Source organism: Aristolochia californica, unplaced genomic scaffold, assembly GCF_029961685.1.
Source record: "Aristolochia californica isolate CCGP_79_NKW_82.1479 unplaced genomic scaffold, dmAriCali1.0.hap1 SCAF_3, whole genome shotgun sequence".
NCBI lineage: Eukaryota > Viridiplantae > Streptophyta > Magnoliopsida > Piperales > Aristolochiaceae > Aristolochia > Aristolochia californica.
In genome coordinates this window covers 47,619,108-47,642,774 of record NW_027181992.1, presented here as the reverse complement: position 1 = coordinate 47,642,774, position 23,667 = coordinate 47,619,108, and the positions used below count along the sequence as shown (strand labels likewise).

At 37.2% G+C, this 23,667-nt stretch overlaps 2 protein-coding genes across 2 annotated transcripts; both read left to right on the top strand.

Moving 5' to 3' along the window:
• Positions 1-3,084: 3,084 nt before the first annotated feature.
• Positions 3,085-9,432, top strand: LOC137958784 (squamosa promoter-binding-like protein 1). Its single transcript, XM_068805915.1, has 10 exons — positions 3,085-4,331; positions 4,761-4,942; positions 5,697-6,304; positions 6,441-6,515; positions 6,621-6,728; positions 6,812-6,929; positions 7,076-7,217; positions 7,299-7,437; positions 7,559-8,200; positions 8,788-9,432. The coding sequence occupies exons 1-10, from the start codon at positions 3,763-3,765 to the stop codon at positions 9,232-9,234; spliced, it is 3,030 nt and encodes a 1,009-aa protein (XP_068662016.1). The 5' UTR covers positions 3,085-3,762; the 3' UTR covers positions 9,235-9,432.
• Positions 9,433-11,610: 2,178 nt separating this feature from the next.
• On the top strand, positions 11,611-21,806 carry LOC137959681 (pleiotropic drug resistance protein 3-like). The gene is made up of 24 exons (XM_068807013.1): positions 11,611-11,915; positions 12,085-12,208; positions 12,544-12,629; positions 12,923-13,007; positions 13,337-13,496; positions 13,595-13,671; positions 14,064-14,117; positions 14,261-14,351; positions 15,289-15,590; positions 15,681-15,962; positions 16,066-16,379; positions 16,462-16,622; positions 16,697-16,800; positions 16,913-17,066; positions 17,167-17,307; positions 17,405-17,478; positions 17,580-17,912; positions 17,992-18,282; positions 18,672-18,755; positions 19,743-19,876; positions 20,068-20,295; positions 20,738-20,909; positions 21,009-21,263; positions 21,469-21,806. The coding sequence occupies exons 1-24, from the start codon at positions 11,611-11,613 to the stop codon at positions 21,733-21,735; spliced, it is 4,278 nt and encodes a 1,425-aa protein (XP_068663114.1). The 3' UTR covers positions 21,736-21,806.
• Positions 21,807-23,667: the final 1,861 nt, after the last annotated feature.

Here is a 23,667-nt window from a genome sequence, read left to right as displayed (position 1 = left end):
CTCTCTTATTTTTAATTTTATTTTATTATTTATAAATAATATTTTTTATGTAAATATAAATATTATGACTATTTTTTCTGTTATTTTCTATGGTGGCACAAAGGCAAGAAAATCAGTCTATTTATGCTAATTTAACAAAAAATAATTAATATAAACACGGACCATTTTCAACAAATCGTTCCCTTGAATGAACTCTGATTAATGGGCGGGGTGGGTGTCCAAGTGGTTCCGTCCACTCTTGTAAGCGGGTGTTTTCCGCACCTAACAGATCGATTTGTTAAGTGTATTGGCTAGCCACTATCAGTTACGAGTTTTTATTATTTTAATTTTAACTACCAGTTGAATAAACATGGTGAAATGTCTTGTGGACTTTGGACCAGTTTTAGTAGTTTTTGGTTTCAAATCACTACAAATGATGTGAAGTTTGATGACCTCCGATTAATTACATTTTTACCTAGAATTGAAGTATATTATTCGCACTATTACTAATATTTAAATACTTTTCCATTATCGCTCTATTTGAATCTCCTCGATTTCTTATTCTCAAATTAATTTCTTATATTTTCATATTTTTCTTCATGTTGGTAATCAATTTTTTATTTTTTTATTTTGTTTTCATTTTATATATTTTCAATAGAGATAAGATGTAAGATTTTGATGGTTGGATTATCTTCCTAGTTTCCCATAGATTGTATTTTTCTATGTAAGGGCCATTTGAGCAAGATAAACCCTATGCGAGTCGGTTGGTCAATTAGATTCGACTTATTTCCTCATACATACTAGAGAAGCTAGATCCAGTTAAAACCCAGTCGCAAAATGTCATGTATCAAATAACATAGAGGAACATAAATAACAAAAAATATTAACCCAAATACGTAATTTCATCGATAAATGTCACATGTTAATAAGACGAAACAACACTAGAGAACACAAATTTGACTAAGAGTAGCAAAATCTTTTCTTATGATGAGGTAAGACAGAGATCATTGACTATGATCACTTCATCTCTTCATTATAACTTCTAAGTTTAAGTCTATGGCGTGGCATAACAAAAGTTAGATCAAACTCAATCATCCAAATGGTTCCACCACTAGTGGCTCGGGTGGCCTCATTTGGACCATTCATCCACCCACGACCTATGATGGCACAGATAAGACTTCAAGTTGCACACAATAATTACACGAGGGTCCACCCACTTTGGTGTTCCACCTCTCTGTACACTTCCATCTTTTTTCTCTTCCAACAGTACAATTATGACGTCTCCACTTTAACCGTAGATCGGGGGACCATGAGTTACGTGCACCCCATGCTAACATGTGCGATGGGCGCACCGTTGCTAGGTCGTGTCTCTTTGTCCCTCTCATCTCGTTCTTCTTCTTGACCGGCGCAGACTCGTTGGAACAAAGTTCATAAAAAATCAATTAATTATTATTTTTTAATTTAATTTTAATAATTATATAGTTTTTATATTAATTTTTGTGAAATTTATCATGCAAACATTATTCATGGTATTCGTACAATTATTTTTATATTAATAATCTGGTTAATTTTTATAATATTAGTAAAAAATCTAATATTTAATTAGTATATGAGCCAATACATAATATGTATTAGATAGTGTTCTAACAAACGAGCAACTTCAAGCAAATAGCAGGACGAATGTCGCACTTTTGTAAGCCCGGAGATCTCCAAAAATAGTAAAAGTGCGTACCTCTATATATTCCCGAGATGAATGAGATTTATTCACATGAATACTTTTTTCTGTCTCAATAAATATTTATAAGTGACTACAATAGGAGTGTGTGGTGGTCCCTAAATCTAACTATGGGAGGAAGGACCACTATGATGGTAACGAAGATTTTGTTTTTTCTCTCATCTCTTAATCATTTTATTTATTTATTTTTTTTAAAAATCACATATTAAGTACATGATCGAATCGAAATAATAATGAAATATTTAATATTAAGTACATAAAAAAATAAATAGTCTTTTTTTTTTCGCTTTTAGTGGGGCATTCTGACAACGGTTAGCCAATACGCTCAAGAGACCGATCTGTTAAATACGGAAAGCTACCGCCTACAAGAGTGGACAGAACCACTCTAACACCTACCCGACCCATTCTTGATTGCCTCTCATGAGATTCGAATTTCATATGTTAAGATATCAAATATTATACATTAAGTAATGATTGACATATCAAATTTCCAATATATATATATATATATATGTATTCTCTTAATATTTGTTAAGATTTACAAAATGCATTATACAACACGTGTTAACACATTCAAAATCCGAGATATATCGAATATTATGCATTAAGTAATGATGGTTACATAGTGATGGGCGTATGGCATTTTTTGATACATATATATAGGAGATATCACCCTTATATTATATGTATGAGATGTATCAGATTAGCCAAAATCTGATATATATATCGGCCGATACACCATACATATCGGTTGTATGCCTACCCAAAACTAGTACCCTAATAGAGGTAATATAGTAGACTACAAGGAAGTTTAAGTTTGTTCAAGAATATATCATAAAATACTTTAGTCAAAGTGACGGTTGGTGTTGGCCTGATACCGTAAATACGTGTAAGAATTAGAGAAAATAGTTTACGTATCGATTCTACTTTCCGTTACGGATTCGTTTACGGTGATCAGTTAACCGAAGCTACAGCAATTTTGGATCATTCAGTTCGAATTTGGAAAACCAGAGCGCGTTTCGGCTGAGGTGAAGTGCCCAGTGATGCGATTGGTTACTGTTTGTCGCCGCCGGTCATTGTAGTCATCTGCGGAGTGCGGTATGGTGTCTGGATTGCGACTTGCGTATTTGTTTGTTTGTTTTGTGATCGTCTTTAATCATTCGAAGGAGGCGCCAGATCAGAAGCGAGGAAATTACGCGCTCCACCAGTATATTAAGCGTTTAACAGTAGGTTACGTCTGGTTAAGACAGTGCAGTTAAAAGTTAAAAAAGTGATCAGTGGCAGCAGAGGGTTCAGTCAAATGGGAAAAGAAGAGGGCATCTTTCATTGTTAACCGGAGGAGAGAGAGAGAGCACTGACTAAGTGAGCACAGACAACCGTAGCGTCTGGGATTCCATCTTTTGCAGAGGCAGACCATCGTAAATAAATAAAGTGTCTTTTCCATGACAATTCAGCATTTATATCGACCTGAAACTCAATCCGTCTGTTAATGCCTATTTGCTCCAGTCGCCTTGTAAAAAATTCCTAAATCTTCTCGTAGCAGGGCCGCTCTTCTTTGCTGCGCTTTGCTCTTCGCAAATTTCCGTGTGTTTCTGTTTTTAAAGTTTGACAGGACCTCGATCCAATCCCCCAGCCGCTTCGCCGCTTCCTGATAAGTTTATCCTCCTCGAATTCTATGTATTGTGCAGTTTCCTGCTGGGATCTTATCGGTCCTTTGGAGTGGTTGGAGCTTTTCTACCGTTGTGCTTGTTGTTGAAATTGTCGTGGAACATAAGGACACGTGGGTGGAATACTGGATTCCCCTTGGAAATTGAGGCAATTAGGGTTTTTCGGTATGTGGGTCGCTGTTATTTGGATCCATGGATGCGTCGGCGTACATTTTCTGGATTTCTGGGGCCGTAGCGAGGCTGATTAGTTGGAAGTAGCGGTTATCTTTTTTCGTAATTATTTCGGAAGGTTCAGAGTTGTAGATTCAGCAGTCTTGCTCTGTTGAATTTGTTGGGTTTTGAAGTGGTTATAATCGAAGATACTTTTGGCTTTTTCTATCAATGGAAGCAAGGGTTAGTAGTGAGAACCGGCATTTTTACGGCCCCACGGCTCCGAAAAGGAGTCTAGAGTGGGACTTGAATGACTGGAAGTGGGATGGTGATCTTTTTGTTGCCAGCCCTTTAAATGCAGTTCCTTCCGATTGTCAAGGGAAAGAGTTGTTTCCCACGGCACCGGCAGCTGCTGGGGGTTCATCCAACAGCTCATCTTCTTGCTCCGATGAGAATAACTCGAAAAAAGGAAAAGTTGGATTGGATAAGCGAAGGAGGGCAGCTATAGCTGAAGAAGACGAGTCAAACGATGAAGCAGGATCTCTCTCTTTGAAGCTCGGAGGACAAGTTTACTGTGTGGCAGGAACTGACCATGGCAATTGGGATGCAAGGAATGGGAAGAAGACGAAATTACAGGGTTCACATTCTAGCCGTTCAAATTGTCAGGTGGAAAACTGTTCCACTGATTTGAGCAACGCCAAGGACTACCATAGACGACATAAGGTGTGTGAAATGCATGCCAAGGCTAGTAATGCTATTGTTGGGAATGTTGTGCAGAGATTTTGCCAACAATGTAGCAGGTGATTAATTGGTTTTGTGTTATTTTTACTTTTTAGTTTTGCTTTTTCCTAGTTGAGTAACCTAAAACCTAAAAGTTGACCTGTATATCTAACATCAACTCGTGCTTATTTGGTAAATCTTCAATGTTAACTTTTCCTTATAACTTTGTTTTTGCGACCAGCAAGTTGTTTGGTTTATCTTATTTTACAACATTGCGGATGTATGAGTGGTTTGAGGACTATACAGTTTTTGGTATTTCGTTTGTCTGTTGTTAGTAAGCAGCAAGTAATTGACTCACCTTGTTAGCTTGACAATGTTTTAGTTGTCTAGTTAATCTGAGAAACGATAATGTTTTTCAGGTATTTTGCATTATAAATTTTTTATGCTTTTATTTAAATATCCTCTTGTTGGAGAAGATAGTGATTTTTAAATTTTTAATGTGTCGGTAGATTTCATCTTCTTCAAGAGTTTGATGAAGGGAAGAGAAGCTGTCGTAGACGTTTGGCAGGCCATAATAGACGAAGAAGAAAAACACATCCTGATGCTCTTATTGGAGGGGGTGCCTTGAGTGATGAGCGGGCTAGCAGCTACCTGTTGATAAGTTTATTGAGAATTCTATCAAGCTTGCATTGTAATTACCCTTTTCTTTCTTATCACACAGACAAATCTTTTTTGTTGGTTCTGCTACTCGTTCAAGTTTTACTTCTTGTTGCATATGATTCAAGATATATCTGCAATATGTTACTTTATTACTGTACTTCTTTGTTACTTAATGTAAAAGTTAAAATTCAACCACTAAGTGTTTTAGAAGTACAATTCCAGCTATAACTCATGAATGTAAGGTAAAAATTTTGCTACTCTATTACTGATGCAGTGGAGATAGATAATTTGTATTTGACATTTAGGCTGTGGTCAGATAAATAGAAGATTCTTGTCTTTGTCATGTGACCGAAATATTTATGCTTAAAGTTGTTCTCTTCTTATGGATACCCGTCATTACTTGTCAATATTTTCTGCTAATTGTATAATCTGTTCCTCTGTGCAATTTATAGTTGTTCGCTAGTTGCCTGGACCCAGATAAAGAGATTAAGAAATCGTCAGCCCTTCTTGAAAAGAAGAAATTAATGAGATAATGAGATACAGTTGAGTCTTGCTAGGCCTAAGATTGATTGAGTCACACTAATCAGTGAATTGAATGAGTCACATGTGTTGGTTGAAGAGATTTTTTTGTTTTTTCCTGAAAGTCTGGAGGTTTTCTTTGTTTATTACTTTCTATTCCTATTGAGAATTTGATATCATCTTATTTTTAGAAAGAATTTAATACCCTTTTCTTGATAAATCTTTTGTGATTTGGTTAAGTGAAATGTCGATTCCTTGAATTGCAGCTAATAGCTCAGACCAGGTGAATGATCAGGATCTTTTGTCTCATCTTCTGAGAAACCTTGCCAGTGTTGCTGGTTCACTTGATGGAAGAAACTTATCAGGCCTTCTCCCAGCAGCTCAGGATGCGGAAAAAATTGTGAAATTTACTGGTACAGCTTCTGAAGGTTTGCTTTCAAATGCTCTTCCTGTTGTTACCGCAGCTCAAGAACCCTCACGGCCTGCTTGCCCAAGCTCTAATATGAATTCTGGAACTACCAACCAAGGTTTGAAAGTGGGCTTGGTTGATCGGGCTGCATCAGTCACCGTAGCTTCTGTATCTGGCTCACAGATCTTGCAAGCAGTGCCCAATCCAAAATCTGCAAGTTCTTTGACATTGAGTCATAGTGGACATGAACAAGCTGAACCTTCTAACAGGGAGACAGTGAAGCGAAGTGTTATTGATTTGAACCATATCTACGATGACTCACAAGACTGCATAGATGTAACTAAGGGAGCATACAGCACTGCATGGGTTCCTCAAGACGCACACCAGTCAAGTCCACCTCAGACAAGTGCTAATTCTGATTCTGCATCTGCTCAATCACTATCTAGTTCCAATGGAGATGCCCAGGTAAAGTCATATTTGATTTAGAGATGAACTTACACATTGAACTGCAAGAAATGTGGCATGATTACATGTGTTAATATTGAACATCGTACTTTTTTCCATGTCTATGCTGGTTATTCTATGAGTTTCTGTTTACCAGAGTCGAACAGATCGGATTGTTTTTAAGCTCTTTGGGAAAGATCCTGGTGACTTCCCTCTTGTTCTTCGATCTCAGGTATTGTCAGCTTACAAGAGTACCATTTGCTCTTTTAGTCAAAGTTTTTTCTTTTCTCTCTAATTGGTTGTCTGATGGCTCCCAACCATGCTTGTAAATGTCCAGATACTTGATTGGTTATCCCACAGTCCTACAGACATTGAGAGCTATATTCGACCTGGTTGTATCATACTAACCATTTACCTGCGTCTGCCAGATTCCACATGGGATGAGGTATATTCCCATCTTGATGTGAGGAATATGGACCTTCTTTTTTTGGCATGCTCGTTTTTAAACTAGTTACCCTTGTTCTACAGTTATATTGCAACTTCACCACCAGTTTGTATAGGCTGCTGGGTCTATCCAGTGATGCTTTTTGGCATACCGGATGGATATATGCCAGGGTACAGCATCAGATTGCATTTATTTACAATGGTCTGTTCTCTTTTTCTTGTACTCTATTTGGCGATTTTTTTTCGTTGGTTTCTTAATGAATATCCACCCTTTTAGAAGTCAAAAGAGGCTGTTATCTAGAGGCAAAAAGAGAGATCATTTTCTGATTGCTCACTTTGCTTGTGCAGGTCAGGTTGTCCTTGACACATGTTTGCTTCTCAAAAGTAATGATCATTGCAGGATCTTGAGTATCACTCCAATTGCCATTTCTGTTTCTAGCGGAGCTGACTTCATGGTCAAAGGCAGCAATCTTTCTAGGTCCACCACAAGGTAGTTTATGAATATGGTCACCCTTCACTCTTTTAGGTTTGTAATCCAGGACATACTTTTGAGCCTAATACGTGGTTTCAGGTTTCTTTGTGCATTTGAAGGAAAATATCTAGCTCAGGAAACCTCACTAGTTGTCAATGCCTCGGGAGAACATGATGAATCTCAGTGCCTCAGCTTCTCTTGTTCTATGCCTGGTGTAGTTGGCCGAGGATTTGTTGAGGTGGTGCTACGCCCCTTCCCTCTTCCTAACCTTAAAGTCTCTCCCTCCCTCCCTCTCTCTCTCTCTCTCTCTCTCTCTCTCTCTCTCTCTAAATCTTGTTGCATTTGGGTTGGGTCCCCAGGTTGAAGACCATGGTCTCAGTTGTGGTTTCTTTCCATTCATAGTTGCTGAAGAAGATATTTGCTCAGAAATCCGTCTGCTGGAGGGTGAGATTGAGTTGAACGATTCAGAGATAGATGTTGAGATTAGGAATGACATAATGCACAAGAAGAACCAAGCCCTTGAATTTGTGCATGAAATGGGTTGGCTTCTTAGGCGGAGTCACTTGATGAATTCTAGAGAGGGTCAAGTAGATAATCATGCTAAAGCCTTTCCTCTACAACGGTTCAAGTGGCTCATGGAGTTCTCCATGGACCGCGACTGGTGTGCTGTGGTAAAGAAACTTCTTGATGTTCTGACTGAAGGGACTGTTGATGTGAGCGAGCACTCTTCTCTGGAACTCACTTTGTCTGATCTGGGCCTTCTCCACAGAGCTGTCAGGAGAAACTCTAGGTCCATGGTGGAGTTTCTACTGAGCTATGTGCCAGATAAGACAATGGATGAAAGAGGAAACCACCACAGCCAACGGGCTGGGAAGGGTTCTGTCTGCTATTTGTTTAGGCCTGACATGCAAGGCCCTGCAGGTGTGACTCCTCTTCACATTGCAGCCAGCAGAGACGATGCTGAGATGGTACTGGATGCATTAACTGATGATCCTGGACAGGTATATCCTGATCTGTGTGTAATCCTCCTTTTCTGATGGAATTGATACTGGGAAACATGTGTTGCTGCAATATTCTGAAGGTTGCATTGTAGATTGCCTGCCTTTTTAGCTATTAAAATTTATAAATTCGGTCAAAGTTTTGACCTAGAATTAGGCATATTCATGTTTAGAAATTGTTTATTTCATTGAGCAAATATGTGAAAGTGCATATGCAATGCAGGTGTGATTCATATTGTTGCTTTTAACAAAATCATCTCATCATTCTTTCAAAAAGAAAAAGAAAAGGAAAAGAAAAAATACTGGTTTCAGTTTGAGCTTGGGAAGTGACATGTGTGGCTTTCTTTTTCCCTGGAATTTAAATGGGTAGATTTGCATGCTAATATCTGGTAATTTTATATCAGGAGGAGGCACTTTCAAGTCGCCTTGTATAATGAGAAACCAAAGAAAAGCATAACCATGTAGGAACATTTCATAGAGCATGTCTTCTTTGGAAGTGTTTCATCTTTTTATTTTTCCAAATCAGGGGATACTGGAACTCTTTCTCTTTTGCTCATCGCTGCAACATGCTGATTGTGTCTGTGATTTAGGTGGGAATCCAAGCATGGAAAACTGCTTGTGATAACTCAGGTTTTGGTCCGCAAGATTACGCACGCCTGAGAGGCTACTATTCTTACATCCATCTCGTCCAACGTAAGACTAACAAGAAAACCGAATCAGGACATGTAGTTCTTGACATATCCGGCAGCTCACAATCGGAGAAGCAACCTGACAGGAATAACTTCAGTAAACTGACCAGCTTTGAGCTTGTGAAGGGCGAGGTCACAGCAATTCAGCCATACTGCAAGCTATGCAGTCAACAGCAGATTCGCAATGGAAACATGCCGCGATCCTTGGCATATAGGACCGCGGTGCTCTCTCTCGTTGCCATCGCTGCCGTCTGTGTTTGTGTAGGGCTGCTGTTCAAGGGTCCGCCGGAAGTTCTGTTTGTGTTCCCTCCCTTCAGATGGGAGCAGCTGGAGTTCGGATACATGTGAGGGTGATTCGATGGCAATTGATAGATCGTTTGGTGTTGGTTGTTGTATTAGCTATTTAGAGGATGTAAATCAGTGATTCACATGTGTTTCCATTTGACAACTTGTATTTTAGATACATGGCTTTGAGTGGGATGCACTGACAGTGTATATGTGTTGCTTCTTTTAAGTTATCAGTAGGAAATTCCCCAAGAACAAAAACCCAAAGCCAGATGGAAACACTTTCATTGTTGTGGCAAAATTTTCAAAAGAATTCGTAGGCATTCATTATTTCCTCAAAGCAATCCCCCACTTCTCTTTGGTGGGAACCAAATGAGTCCATCATTATTTATTATCAGTAGATGATATTTAAGGTCAATTGTTAAATAATATTGGAAATTTGTATTAATATTTTCACTAAGGGCATATTTGGAATCCACATAAAAGAAAAGAAAAAATGAGAGAAATGTATTTTCTGTTATTTGGTAGTAGAGACTTATTGAGAGGAGGAAAATCAAGTTAATAAATTTTCTCTCTCAAAATAATTGAATTTAGGAAGAAAAGAAAAGAAATAAAAACTTGAAAGAATTTTAATCAACAAAATTTAAAATTTATTAATTTTTTTATTTTTTATTTTCCATGTGTATTTAAACAAGAGAAAATATATTTCTCATCCGTTTTCTCTCTCAATTTTCATAGGTATCCAAACAAGAGAAAATAATTTTTTTTTCTTTTCACTTTCTATCCACTTTATGTGTTCTAAACAAAGCCTAAAAAAATTATACCGTAAGAAATCTATCTTTGTATTGTCCTGATTAGTTTTAGGTTTGGAATAATTTTTTAAGTTTGAAGTAAAAAAAAAAAGTTAGTTGTACATTATCAGAGGTGGTTCCGGTTCACTTCTCTTGATTAGGTTGGCTTTTCGCACTTAAATGACTAGTCTTTTAGCTTGTATTGGCCAACCTCTTGACATGGTATCAGAGTTAGGTACGCCACGTCCCGCCTTCGAATCCCACGGGGAGCAGTAAGGGGCGGGGTGGGTGTCAGATGTGGTTCCGGTCCACTTCTCTTGAGTAGGTTGGTTTTCCGCACTTAAACGACTAGTTTTTTAAGTTGTATTGGCCAACCTCTTGACATACATCACGGAGCCACAAAACTAGTTTTAAAATTGCTAAAATGGCGATTGAACTTAAGTCAGATCAACTTTGGTTATCCTCAATTTTTTCTTCTTTATATTTATAATAATGTTATTATCTCTATTTTATTATTAAAAAATGTGCAAAGGTTGAAGATTTTATTGAAGATTTTATGGAGATGAAGAGAAGTCTTCAGGCGGATGAAGAAAAGGCTCATCATCCCAAATTCTGATACTTTTTTCTATTATGATTGAGGAAGTTATGGAGGGGTAAGATTTGTGATTTGGAGCAGGAGAGAGAGAACCTGGTTTCTGCTTGTTTCTCAGGTGGCTAAAGGGTCTGAAAGGAAAATATTCTCTAAGTTTAATTTGAGGACACGGAGGAAAATAGCTTTTTACGAGTTAAATTACCATTTCTGGTCTCACCATTGATGCTTTCAGATTAGTTACTGATGAGGCTGTTACAGAGCTTGCCGAAATTTGTCGAATAATCTAGAAATCCAAGCTGTAGTTTTGGAGGAAACTCTCCCGATTCCTTTCTGTAATGAGAGGATGTGGAGACTGATCTACCTAAGATGTTTCTTCTTTTCTTTTGAAATGTTCAGAAAGGGTAACTGCTGCAGTGGTTTGGGAAGAAATTTTAAATTTGATCTCTGATTCATTTGGTAGGTCTTACATCAAGAGACTTCAGGTATCTTCCTTAGGATGCTGTGATTTCATCCTGAACTTATTAAGGAAAAAGAACAAAAGTTGGTCATATGCCACTGTATGGGCTCACTGTAAATGATCCACTCGTATTTTAACCAAGAGGATTGATTACGTTATTTAACCAAGAAAATCTGCAAGATCCGGACGGATCACATGCTTAGAATAGCAAAAAATTTAATACAGTAAAATCATGACATAGATATGCCATCAGAATTATCATTTATTAATCAATGTTCTCATTGACTTGTTTCTGGTGATATCGTGCAAGCCACTGAAAGGTTTAGACTTTTGAAAATTCGTTCTCAGTTAGGAAAAATGAAAGATTTTTAAACTAAAAAATCCAAGAGAAAGCCCGGCAAAAGAAGGTAGTAGAGAGAATGGGAAAATCAGAATGGGATCTCAGACACACCCAAGTTTTCTCCCTCTGGTTTTCTTCTCTTAAGCTCCCCTATATTATTGCTCCTACCCACCTCCAAGAACTGACTTCTGCTCTCTCTCTCTCTCTCTCTCTCTCTCTCTCTCTCTCTCTCTCTCTCTCTCTTTCTCCCTCTGGAGGCATGGAGCTGGAGGAGACATGGAGAAGCACGAGTATGAATTCTGTAAGAGACAACAATGATGATGAGATTGAATTGCAGTGGGCAGCAATAGAGAGGCTCCCAACTTTTGAACGGCTGAGGACATCGCTGTTCGACCATTTTGAAGATCAAGCCAATGGTGGTACTGGAGATAGTAAAGGCAAGAGGCCAGTTGATGTTACCAAGCTTGGACGTGTAGACAGACAAATGTTCATCGAGAAACTTATCAAACAGATTGAGAATGATAATCTTCGACTATTGCAGAGACTTAGGAAGAGAATAGATAGGTATGTGCAACCTCTCTCAGCTCCACATTTCAAGTTTTGAGAGAAAAATAATCTACTTTCAGCCTTATGTTGATCTTGATTTAGTTCCATAGCTGAATGTTTCTGAATCAAATAGCAGCATGTAAGAAGAAGAAAATAAGATACTAATGTACATAGGTGTCATTTGTAGAGTTGGTGTAAAGCTGCCTACAGTGGAGGTGAGGTACCGGGATCTCAGAGTAGAAGCTGTCTGCAAAGTGGTTGATGGAAAGTCCTTGCCTACTCTGTGGAACACCTTCAAAAGCTTTCTTTTTGTAAGAAAAAAACTTTCAAAGTCAATAGTGCTTGTTAACCCATTACTGATTTAAATAATTTGATCATCTTTTTAAGTTGTCTATTAGCATCTCTACTGCATAATGGTGATTTCAGATTTATTCGAGTTATTGATGCATAAGATAAAACAAAATTAGTTGAATTTTTATAGTCAAAACCATATAAGTTTTAATTCTGAATGTCTGAATGGATGGGCTAAAATAGTCTAACCAATCCAGAAAGCTTCTCCAAAACCCCCCTTTAACCTAGTCCTGATTAAAGGTGGTTTAACCTTTTTTTTCTCTCTCTACCTGAGTAACGGATTCTCACTGGACAGGGCCTGACAAGGCTGTTAGGTGCTAAGGATCAAGAAGCAAAGATTAGCATCATAAAAAGTATTAGTGGGATCATCAAGCCTTCAAGGTACTCATCTCTCCTTGTGTTTCTGCAAACACCATGCAGCCTATAATGTACTTGAACATGTGCCCATGGGTTCCTATAGTAACTTGAATGCATTAGCATATGAAAATAAAAACCTGGCTGCTATTGTCAAGCTGGAGAATATCGAAAATGTGCTCATGAAACAGAAATTATGAGATTGTTTATCGGGGGGGGGGGGGGGGGGGGGGGGGTGGGTAAATGACATAGCTACCAAACTAACCCTGTTTTTGTTTGGAATATGTGGGAAATAAACAATGATTCTTGATTTTGTCCAGGATGACTCTATTGCTTGGTCCTCCAGGATGCGGAAAAACTACCTTGTTACTAGCACTTGCAGGGAAACTGGACCAATCTCTCAAGGTGGGTGCTTGACCCCTAATAAAAAATCTGAATATATGCAGGAGCAGAGTCCCGACATGGTCTCTAACAAATAATGTTCAGTGGACGATTAAAAGGTTGAGGAAATGAATAAGGGAATAAAGCAACAAGGCACCTTTGCTATTGCAGGATTCTTGCACATTCATTGTCACGATAAATGAACAAAGTGAATATTTGAGACAAAAATAACCACATGGAAATGAGAAACATACTTAGAAATTGACTAGAATAGTGATTTTCTACAACAAAATCCTTTGCCATGTATTTGAATTCTACTCCTTGACCATGGTATTTACAATACATAATTTCAGGTACAGGGAGAAATTTCATACAATGGCTACAGATTGGACGAGTCTGTCCCTCAAAAAACATCAGCTTACATAAGTCAATATGATCTACATATTCCTGAGATGACTGTCAGAGAAATAGTAGATTTTTCCGCACGTTGTCAGGGTGTTGGGAGCAGAGCTGGTTACTTCTGCATTGTCCTCTGCAGTTACATTTGCTTGGTTGTGAAACAGTAGTATATAAATATCTAATTCTGTTCCTTAATTTTTCTCCATGTAAAGAAATTATGATGGAAGTCAGCAGAAGGGAAAAGCAGGCTGGCATTGTCCCTGAAGCAGATATTGATACTTATATGAAGGTAAAGCCTTAGATGTTTCATTTTCTAGAAGAGTGATGCATTAGTTTGTGTACAGGAGACAAGTGCATGAACAGAAATAAGGACCATTCTTGGAATTATATATTCGTGTAAATACCAATCAGCCAACTATTTAAGAAATAAGAAAAGGAATCAGTCAAGAATTTGAGTAATTCCTCAATTGAAGATCTCAAGGCCATTCCAAGGGTTGAAGAAGGCAAGTTTGCTGGGGTGCCTAAGATTACCCAAGGAAATGATTTTGGCTTCTAGCTGTTTCTTTTCTTTGTTCTTTTGGATTGGTTGAACTTCAAGCTCTGTCTTCAGTTATTCATTTTTTTGTATTTGAGGCAGTTCTCTATGTCGACATTGGATCTTAGAATTGACTAATCTAGCAGGCAACTTCAATTCATGGACTTAAAAGAAATCTTCAGACAGACTATATCTTGAAGGTAATTCCTTGGGATGTGCCAAAACTTTGTCTTAGCGTAAGGAAAATAAAAAGCAGACACGGGTCCGATTTCAATTGATATATACAAGATTTACTTTGTACATAAATAAGATGAAATTTTGTTTGATTTTCTTACAAGCTAAGATCCTCGGATTGGATATCTGTGCTGACATATTGGTTGGCGATGCCATGAGAAGAGGCATCTCAGGTGGTCAAAAGAAAAGATTGACAACAGGTAATGAGAAAAGTCAAAACAAGCTCTTTCTCTCTCTCTCTCTCTCTCCAATTACACCTAGCAGCACTCACATGTCTAGTAGCACTTGCATATTAGATCCATGAAAAGTGAAAACATCTCTCTCTCTACCTACATCTAGCAGCACTTGCATATCAGATTTGTGAAAAGTGAAAACATCTCTCACTCTCTTACTAAATCTAACAGCAGTAGCATTTTAAATTTGGTAATGTATGTGGTAGGGGAGAGAAGTTTGAAGGAAACATACATTTTTCTCTATTAATGTTATTTGCATACTAGCCAATGTGTCAGTTTTAGACTCTATTAAAATTAGGTCCATGCCAAAATGATTTGCTAAAGTTAAGATGTTTTTTTCCCAGCTAATAACTACAAGACTTTTTCTTGACCTTAACTTATTTAGAATCAATCCCTACTAACCCTCTTTCTTGCGTCTAAGCCTAAAAAATTGAACAATAGACATAAAATGTGGACAAAATGAACAAATTAAAAAGGCAAAAAACCAAGCCCAATAAAACAAACTCTTCGATCTAATACCTTGTTAGAGCTGGGCCAAGTCCATTCTCAAAATATTAGCCAAACTTAAGAGACCTTCCCAACTTAGTTATAGGATTTTTCTTGACATTAACTTATGTGAGATTATTTCCACTAATAAACTGCAATGGCGTTTTTTATTTCTTCTAGCATATGAAAAGTCATCAAAAGCTTTTATTTATAGCCCGCTTGCTTTCCTATCAGCCATCCCACCAATTCTTAATGATAACGATACATGTTCTGGTATATAGTTGATCAGCTGAATTACAATATATGTTATTCTTGAATATGTACACACACATAAACTTGCATGTTTCGTTTACTTTACTGATGAAATAATTAGAAGGTAAATTCCAAAAGTTGATGCAATTTGATATACCTCTTTCAGGAGAAATGATTGTTGGCCCAATAAAAGCTCTTCTAATGGATGAAATATCGACAGGCTTAGACAGTTCCACAACCTTCCAAATTGTAGCATATCTTCAGCAGTTGGTGCACATCACAGATGTTACTGCCTTAATATCCCTCCTTCAGCCTGCACCTGAAACATACGACCTCTTTGATGACATTTTACTGATGGCAGAAGGAAAGATTGTGTACCATGGGCCTCGCAGTTGCATCCTTGAGTTCTTCAAAAATTGTGGATTTAGCTGTCCCGAGAGAAAAGCAGCAGCTGACTTTCTACAGGAGGTAAATTGTGTCTCTCTACCTCACTCCAAACTCTAACAGGATTTGGGCTTCTTTTTGGCCAGTATTGGTAATAGTATCAAGATTTCACAGGTTCTCTCTCAAAAGGATCAACCACAGTATTGGTGCCATACAGACAAACCTTATGCTTATGTTTCTGTAGATGAGTTCTCAGAATACTTCAAGGGGTCTGCTCTTGGACAAAAACTACATGAGGAGCTATCAAGTCCATTTGATAAATCCCAATGCCATAACAATGCTATGTCCTTAAAAGCTACATCTCTAAGTAAGTGGGAACTATTTAAGGCTTGCATGGCAAGAGAATTACTACTCACGAGAAGAAATTCCTTTGTTTACATATTTAAATCTACACAGGTACGGCATTTCAAACAACCTTCTTGACTCTATTTATGCTTGAATAGTTATTCATCTATTTGTATGGACTTGTAAAGTATTCATAGCTCACTTTGCTTTGCAGATGGTTATTCTTGCTTCAATCACAATGACTGTTTTCCTTCGTACTCAGCTGCAAGTCAACTTGGTTCATGCCAATTACTACATGGGTTCTCTGTTTTATGCAATAATGATTATTATGTTTGATGGGTTCCCAGAGGTGTCCATGACCATTTCCAGACTTCCAATTTTCTTCAAGCAAAGGGACTTTTACCTCTATCCTTCTTGGGCATATGCTATTCCAGCATTCATTGTGAAGATTCCAATATCTATTCTGCAAGCACTTGTGTGGACTGTTCTTACTTACTATGTTATTGGGTACAGCCCAGAAGCTTGGAGGTAATATAAATTGAGATGCAAATTCTTTCGGTAAAATGGATGGTGATATGAGAATCTTTAATGACAGCTTTCACCGTGACAGGTTTTTCAGGCAGTTCCTTCTACTATTTGCAGTGCATCACATGGCGACATCCATGTTTCGGTTCACTGCCTCAGTTTTTCAAACTGTTGTTGCTTCCACCTTTGGTGGTGGCGTCATAATGTTTATAGTCTTTTTATTTGGCGGTTTTATTCTCCCCCGGAGTAAGAATTCAAAACATCCCATTTCATTTTGCATTAATTCAACTTGTCATACCTATATCAATCTGTGTCTGCAGCATCTATGCCAGCTTGGTTGAGGTGGGGCTTTTGGGTCTCTCCAATGACATACTGTCAAATTGGCATTGCTGTGAATGAATTCCTTGCCCCTCGATGGCAAAAGGTGTGCTTGAAAAGTTCACAATTGTCAATTTCAATTTACGGTATTCTGTTGAGCAAACCAAAACTAGTAATTCCCAACATCTGAGCAAATTAAACTCCTATTTGTCATGCAGATTTCATCTGGAAACACAACCTTAGGCCTCCAAACTTTAAAAAGCCGAGGACTTGATTTTGGTGATCACTTTTATTGGATATCATTGGGTGCCTTGTTTGGATTCTCCATATTATATAACATTGGATTCATTGCAGCATTGGCATTTCTTCAGAGTAAGTCTTCGGTGTGGGATATTATGGTGACAGTTGAGACATAAGCATGCAGTAACTAACTTCTCTATTCCCACTGCAAAACAAAAATAATAAAACTCAGCTCCTGGAAGGTCTGATGCTATTATCTCTCGAGAGAAGCTTTTCCATCTTGAAGGAAAAGAAGAAGATGGAGATAAGAAACATGTCGAAAAGAAATCTACATCTTCTTCTCCCAAAACTGCCAAGAATCCCAGAAGTTCTGGTAAGACTAGAAAACTGTTCACTTATACTCTACTTATAAAGGTAAAGGATGTCAAGTCCATTCACTTCATTTGTGGTCCAATTGGTCGCCAATGCAGTGAAAATGGTTTTCCCCTTTCAGCCCTTGACAGTAGCATTTAAGGATGTTCAGTACTATATAGACACCCCCAAGGTAATGACATCAAACAGATATCATGCATCACAACTTTTTACTTTTTCCCTTGAAAAACAAGCCATTTAACAAAGATATGCTGATTTGTTTTGGCTGACCAGGAAATGAAAGAGCAAGGTATTGAACAAAAAAAGCTTTTACTTCTGCAAGATATTACAGGTGCTTTTAGACCCGGCATCCTTACAGCATTAATGGGTGTAAGTGGAGCTGGGAAAACTACTCTCATGGATGTCCTCTCTGGGAGAAAAACAAATGGGAGCATTGAAGGAGTAATAACTATAGGAGGGTACCCTAAGGTCCAAGAAACATTTGCTAGGATATCTGGATACTGTGAGCAGACCGACATCCACTCTCCACAAATCACTGTTGAAGAATCTGTGGTATTCTCTGCTTGGTTAAGGCTGCCACCCGAAATTGATAAAAGAACTAAAGCTGTAAGATGATATTCAGAAAGCAGTAATGTGGATCCTACTCGAGGACTGTGTACTAAATGACTAAATCCATCTGTTGCAGGCATTTGTAGATGAAGTCCTTGAAACAATTGAGCTTGATGGAATAAAGGATGCCTTAGTGGGCATTCCTAGTACGAGTGGCCTCTCAATTGAGCAGAGAAAGAGGCTGACAATTGCGGTAGAGTTTGTGGCTAACCCTTCGGTAATATTCATGGATGAACCAACATCTGGACTGGATGCACGAGCAGCTGCCATTGTGATGAGAGCAGTGAAAAATGAGGCACATACAGGAAGAACAGTCGTTTGCACAATCCATCAACCCAGCATAGATATTTTTGAGTCCTTTGATGAGGTGACAACTAGTTTTCATAAAAAAATTAAGAATGCACATTTTAATAATGCATTCAGTATCTTCACAAGTCCTTTGGTGAACAAGATATATGATGTGAAAAATCCATGTAAGGCCTTTTCTTGAAATCACAAAATTAAAAATGCACCAAGAGGATGGTGAATTATCATTTGATTGCTTTTTGAAATAAATGCCTTACGATCACATCATGCTTTCAGTTGATTGGGGTAAACAGTCTAATATGTGCTGGTTACAATTTTTTATTTCATTAGGAAAATGTGGTATCACTTTTTTCTTACATCCCCACAATATTTAGTTGGTATTACCTCATTTTGTGCTCGGAATGTGATAAAACAAGTGCCTACTTTTTCATGCATTTTCTTCTTGTGCAGCTGTTTCTGATGAAAAAGGGGGGACAGATAATCTACTCAGGTCCACTAGGTCAGCATTCAAGTAGGGTGATTGAATATTTTGAGGTAAGTACAATGAGATAGCAATTGATATAGTTTTTTACTCTTGCTAAAGAAATTTAGTATTTTACTTATTCACCATCTTAATTAAACTTGTATATTTAATACAACTTCTTTCTTGATTGCAACTATAACTAAGTAATTTGTCGTGATAAGTAGGAAAAAGTCCCAAAGTGAGAAATATTAAGAAAAGTTAATGGGTTATAAGGTTGAGCAAAAAGCCTCCTAAGTGGCTAATTATTTTGGGATGGAAAAATGCTCAATCTAATAGTGCTATTAGAGGAGGATATGTTCATGGGCCGAGGCCCAGTTTGTGCTCCCCAGGTTATGGGTGTGTTGTAGGTTCCATAAAGTGGGAATTTGTGTTGTGGGTTCCATGATGTGGGAGTCTATGTGTTATGGTCTCCATTAAGAGTTTATACCCACGTCTCAGGCCTGTTAGGTGTAAGCCTGGACGTGAGGCGGAATATTGAGTGGAAAGAAGTCTCACATTAAGAAATGTTAAGAAAAATCAATGTGTTACAAGGTTGAGTAATAGGCCTCATAAGCGGCTAGTCATTTTGGGATGGAACCAAGCTCAACCCAAACATTTTTGAAAACAAAAGAGTAACAACATATAAGAGACAACCCATCCACTCTATGACCATAGAAGCAAGGCAAGGAGAAAAGAAATGTAATTCAAAATCTTACTTGTATTGCACCTAAGAGACTCGTATGAGATAGTGCATTACATTGAGAGATTATTCATTAGGTAGAAGCTTCCTGACCCTTATACTACTGAAATTAAAATATTTTAGTACCAATATACTTATGAAAATTAGTAAGAGCCAAAATATATTTCAACTTTGATTGTTATTTACTTCCATAAGTTTCATGATTTTTAATAATCAGGTTACTAAACATTTGATAACCTTCCTTTCTAGATTCCCAACTGAAATATGGTAAATGATTGGTCAATTTGGTTCAGTTTTTTGCTTCTACATCGTTTTGCAGAAAATCCCAGGGATACCAAAAATTAAAGATAACTATAATCCAGGTGCCTGGATGTTAGAAGTGACTACCATATCTATGGAAAACCAACTTGGTATTGATTTTGCTGGTGTTTATAGAGCATCTTCTCTCTTCAAGTGAGTAACAACTCAGTAGGATATTTGATTTCTTTATTTGTGGCAGTGAATCCTATAAAAACACTATCTAATAATAGCTACATCAGGAAAATAGATCATCCATACTAGAATGTAGATTACTTCCACTTTACCCAGAAACAAGGAATGAAGGTCAGTATTTGTTTACAAAGGCATTGTCAATTCTATCACAGGGACAACGGAGAGATGGTCAATCAACTAACCATGCCACCCCCTCGTACAGAAGAATTGTGTTTTCCTACTCCTTTCCCCCAGAATGGTTGGGAGCAGTTCAAAGCTTGCCTCTGGAAGCAAAGCCTTTCCTACTGGAGACGTCCTTCATACAACTTGGCACGATTAACATTCCTGAGTGCTGCATCTATGTGTCTTGGAGCAGTATTTTGGAAGCAAGGGAAGAAGATGTAAGTTTATCGTGAAATTTGAATTATAAGTGCACCACAAACAGTAAAAAGTGACATGAACTTCTCAATAAGTTTTTACTTTTTTAATAAAAAAGAACATCTCAACCAATTGATCAAATTGAAAAAGAAACATGGAAAATTGTGGCCCTCCACAAAATAGTACTTTTGTCTTGTAAAAGACAGAAATCCACCCCAGCCCACCCCACCCCCGTCTGATACCCACCCAACAACAACAATAACAAGGACTTGATTTCCTATTATGGAAACAATGAGAAGCAAAATACACAGTTGACTAGAAGTCACAATACACTCTTTTGCCAAATCGTATAGTAGGAAGTAGAGCTTAACAAGTTCAGATTCAGGCCTTGTTCTGTTTTGCTTCTTTGCACAAAATTCTCGAAACTAACAAATTCATTTTTGTCCCTCTTTTTTGAATTTGTAGCAACACACAGCAGGATTTGTTCAACATAGTAGGTGGTATGTTCACTGCCATTGTTTTTGTTGGTGTAAACAATTGCTCATCAGTTTTACCACTCATCGCAACTGAAAGATCAGTGTTGTACCGAGAAAAATTTGCTGGAATGTACTCTCCCATGGTCTATTCTTTTGCACAGGTTCATAAACTTTCAAGAGTTTCCAGGAATGTTTCATATTCTTTCACTCGATGAAAAAATGATTATTTGACTTTGGCAGATCAATTATGTTATCTGTAGGTGGCTGTTGAACTTCCTTATGCAATTGTCCTGGCACTTCTATTTCTGGTCATAACATATCCTACAATTGGATATGATGAATCGGTTAACAAGATATTGTGGTACTTCTACATTACCTTTTGTACGCTTCTCTACTACAATTACCTTGGAATGCTGCTAATGTCAATGACTCCAAACATTCAAGTAGATTCAATCTTGGCCTCTGCCTCATACACAATACTCAATCTTTTCTCCGGCTTCCTTATACCTCAACCGGTAAGCAAGTATTTTTCATCCTATAAATGCAAATATATTTAGGATAGAATTTCAAATACTCAAAACACTTGAATCTGAGACGTTTCTTCTGCTTCGGAAAAAAAAAAAAAAAGTCATTTTCTCGTTCAATACTCCATACATTTCATGCTGCAAAAGTGACTCGGTTTTGTTTCATAACACAGAATACTGTTTTGCTCTTTTGCAGCAAATACCCAAATGGTGGGTTTGGTTGTATTGGATTTGCCCAACATCCTGGACTCTGAAAGGCTACATCGCTTCACAATACTGGGATGTAGAAAAGGAAATACCAGTGTTCGGAGAAAACAAGCCAGTAGCTACATTCTTGAACGACTACTTTGGTTACCACCATAATCAATTGGGCATCGTCGCTGTAGCTCTCGGCATATACCCTCTAATCTTTGCTTCACTTTTTACCTTTTCTATAGGGAAACTAAATTTCCAAAGGAGGTGAATCAATTTTCTTGAATATGTTTATGCATGTCCATGCACAGTTATGTATCTATACCTACTTTCAGCAACTACTACAGGATAAATAAAGTATCAGTTCATCTAGTGAAATTTCAAGCAAGATGAACGTCTTCAAGCATGAAGAACGAAAATCTTAATAAGCTGAACAATTTTAAACGGGAAAAGGAAGCAAAGTATTTCATATTTCATATGTCCAAATCCAAAATTCCTGAAATTACATTTAAATCTCCTTTTATAGATGTGTTATAAATAAAGAGCACGGCGACGTACAAACCGCAAATGAACAATCCACATAAATGTCAACTGTAAGTAAGTGATCCAAAATACAACAAGATACTCAAGCCATATCAGATTTAAATAGTGCTTCAGGAAATGAATATTACCCCCGTTTTTTCACTTCCGAAAACGGATCGTTCAAGAAACTCGGAAAAAAACACATATGAGATAACATTCAGAGATAGATCAAAAGTGCAGAAATAAATAATCCCACATTCACGTACCATTTTCGATGAAAAATAAGAAGATGTTTAGTCGGATCGCCAGTCTGAATCCTCTTGATAATCGCCACGAGGCACCGAAGCACTGCCCTCGTTTTCGCGGGACAATAGGGGAAACCACTTGCATTACGCACTTGAGTGGTACATAATTCATATTTCAAACTCTTTTAAACTCGAAACAAAAATTGCAAATACCTCCATTAAAAGTTTAAATTATAACACAGTACAAGTATGTTGGCATGGGCTTCATGATGGTGAGCCCAGAACAGGAAACGAATCCAAACTGGATGACAACACTTCAACCCATTGGTCGAATTTATGTTTCATTCCACCGATCCTTGAGATCTAATAGATTTTACATAATTCCTGAAAAATCGAGTAAAAATAAAGACTAAGACCCTATGGTTAAAAATTTATATTCGAGCAAAGCTAGAAATATTTTTCCTAGGATACATATTTCCAAAAAACCTTCGCATAAAATCCTATTAGTGCCTTATTAGAGAATTATATGAACTTTTTATAGAAATTTTCAAGAAAAATTAAATGGACCTATTAGTGTATTTTTTCAAGGAAATAAATGTTGAAATATTTGTTTGTATCATCCGGGTCAGTCCTTGTATAAGATCCGTGTGGTTGCTTTACTAAAATGTTTCAACATAGTACTAGAGTAGGTTGGTCTCGTGTTTGAGCCCCCCTCCCACCGAATTTATCACGGGTTTTTCCAATGAGTTTGTCCACAGGTTATCCCTGTGTTGAAATATTTATTTGTATAAATTGGGCTAGCCCTTGTATAAGATCCGTGCGGTTGCTTTACTAAAAGGTTCGAGCCTTTTAGCGCACTGGTTTCAACAATAAATAAAAATTAATAATCAATTTCATATATTACCATATTTATCCGATAAATATTTAGTAAAATAATTTATCAAATACAAAATATTAAAGTGATTTAATTAATAATTGGGTCAAATTTAAGTTAAAATTGGAACTTGAATCTATTAGGTCCTTTAACGAAAATGAAAAGGCAAAAATAAAATAAAAATTATTAGATGTAAATCCTCTTAAACACAATTATTCTATTACTAACCATGTTACTATTATTATTATTATTATTATTGTTAATAATTTATATCATTGCTCTAAATTTCTTCAAAATATTAATTGAAAAAACCCCATTAAATCAACATAAGTTGACAAAAATAAAAATCAAATCAAATATATTCTACTCCCTTGAATATCTCTGGAACTTTCTCAGTCAATAAATAAGCGTAATCATGCCGAAAAAATTGATTCTAGGCAGAGATCGCTCAAAACCGGAACTTCTTGTCTTGTCAAGCTCCTTTCAGGAATTCTCTCAGTCAATATCTACTCACCGATCTATCAATACCAGTTTTTTTTTTTTTTAATCTGATAATGATCAC

Coding starts and splice junctions, on each gene's coding strand:
- LOC137958784 (XM_068805915.1), top strand. CDS start 3,763: ATGGAAGCAAGGGTTAGTAGTGAGAACCGGCATTTTTACGGCCCCACG. Junction 4,332..4,760: donor TTTTGCCAACAATGTAGCAG/GTGATTAATTGG, acceptor ATGTGTCGGTAG/ATTTCATCTTCTTCAAGAGT. Junction 6,930..7,075: donor GATTGCATTTATTTACAATG/GTCTGTTCTCTT, acceptor TTGCTTGTGCAG/GTCAGGTTGTCCTTGACACA.
- LOC137959681 (XM_068807013.1), top strand. CDS start 11,611: ATGGAGCTGGAGGAGACATGGAGAAGCACGAGTATGAATTCTGTAAGA. Junction 12,209..12,543: donor CCTTCAAAAGCTTTCTTTTT/GTAAGAAAAAAA, acceptor CTCACTGGACAG/GGCCTGACAAGGCTGTTAGG. Junction 13,008..13,336: donor AACTGGACCAATCTCTCAAG/GTGGGTGCTTGA, acceptor ACATAATTTCAG/GTACAGGGAGAAATTTCATA.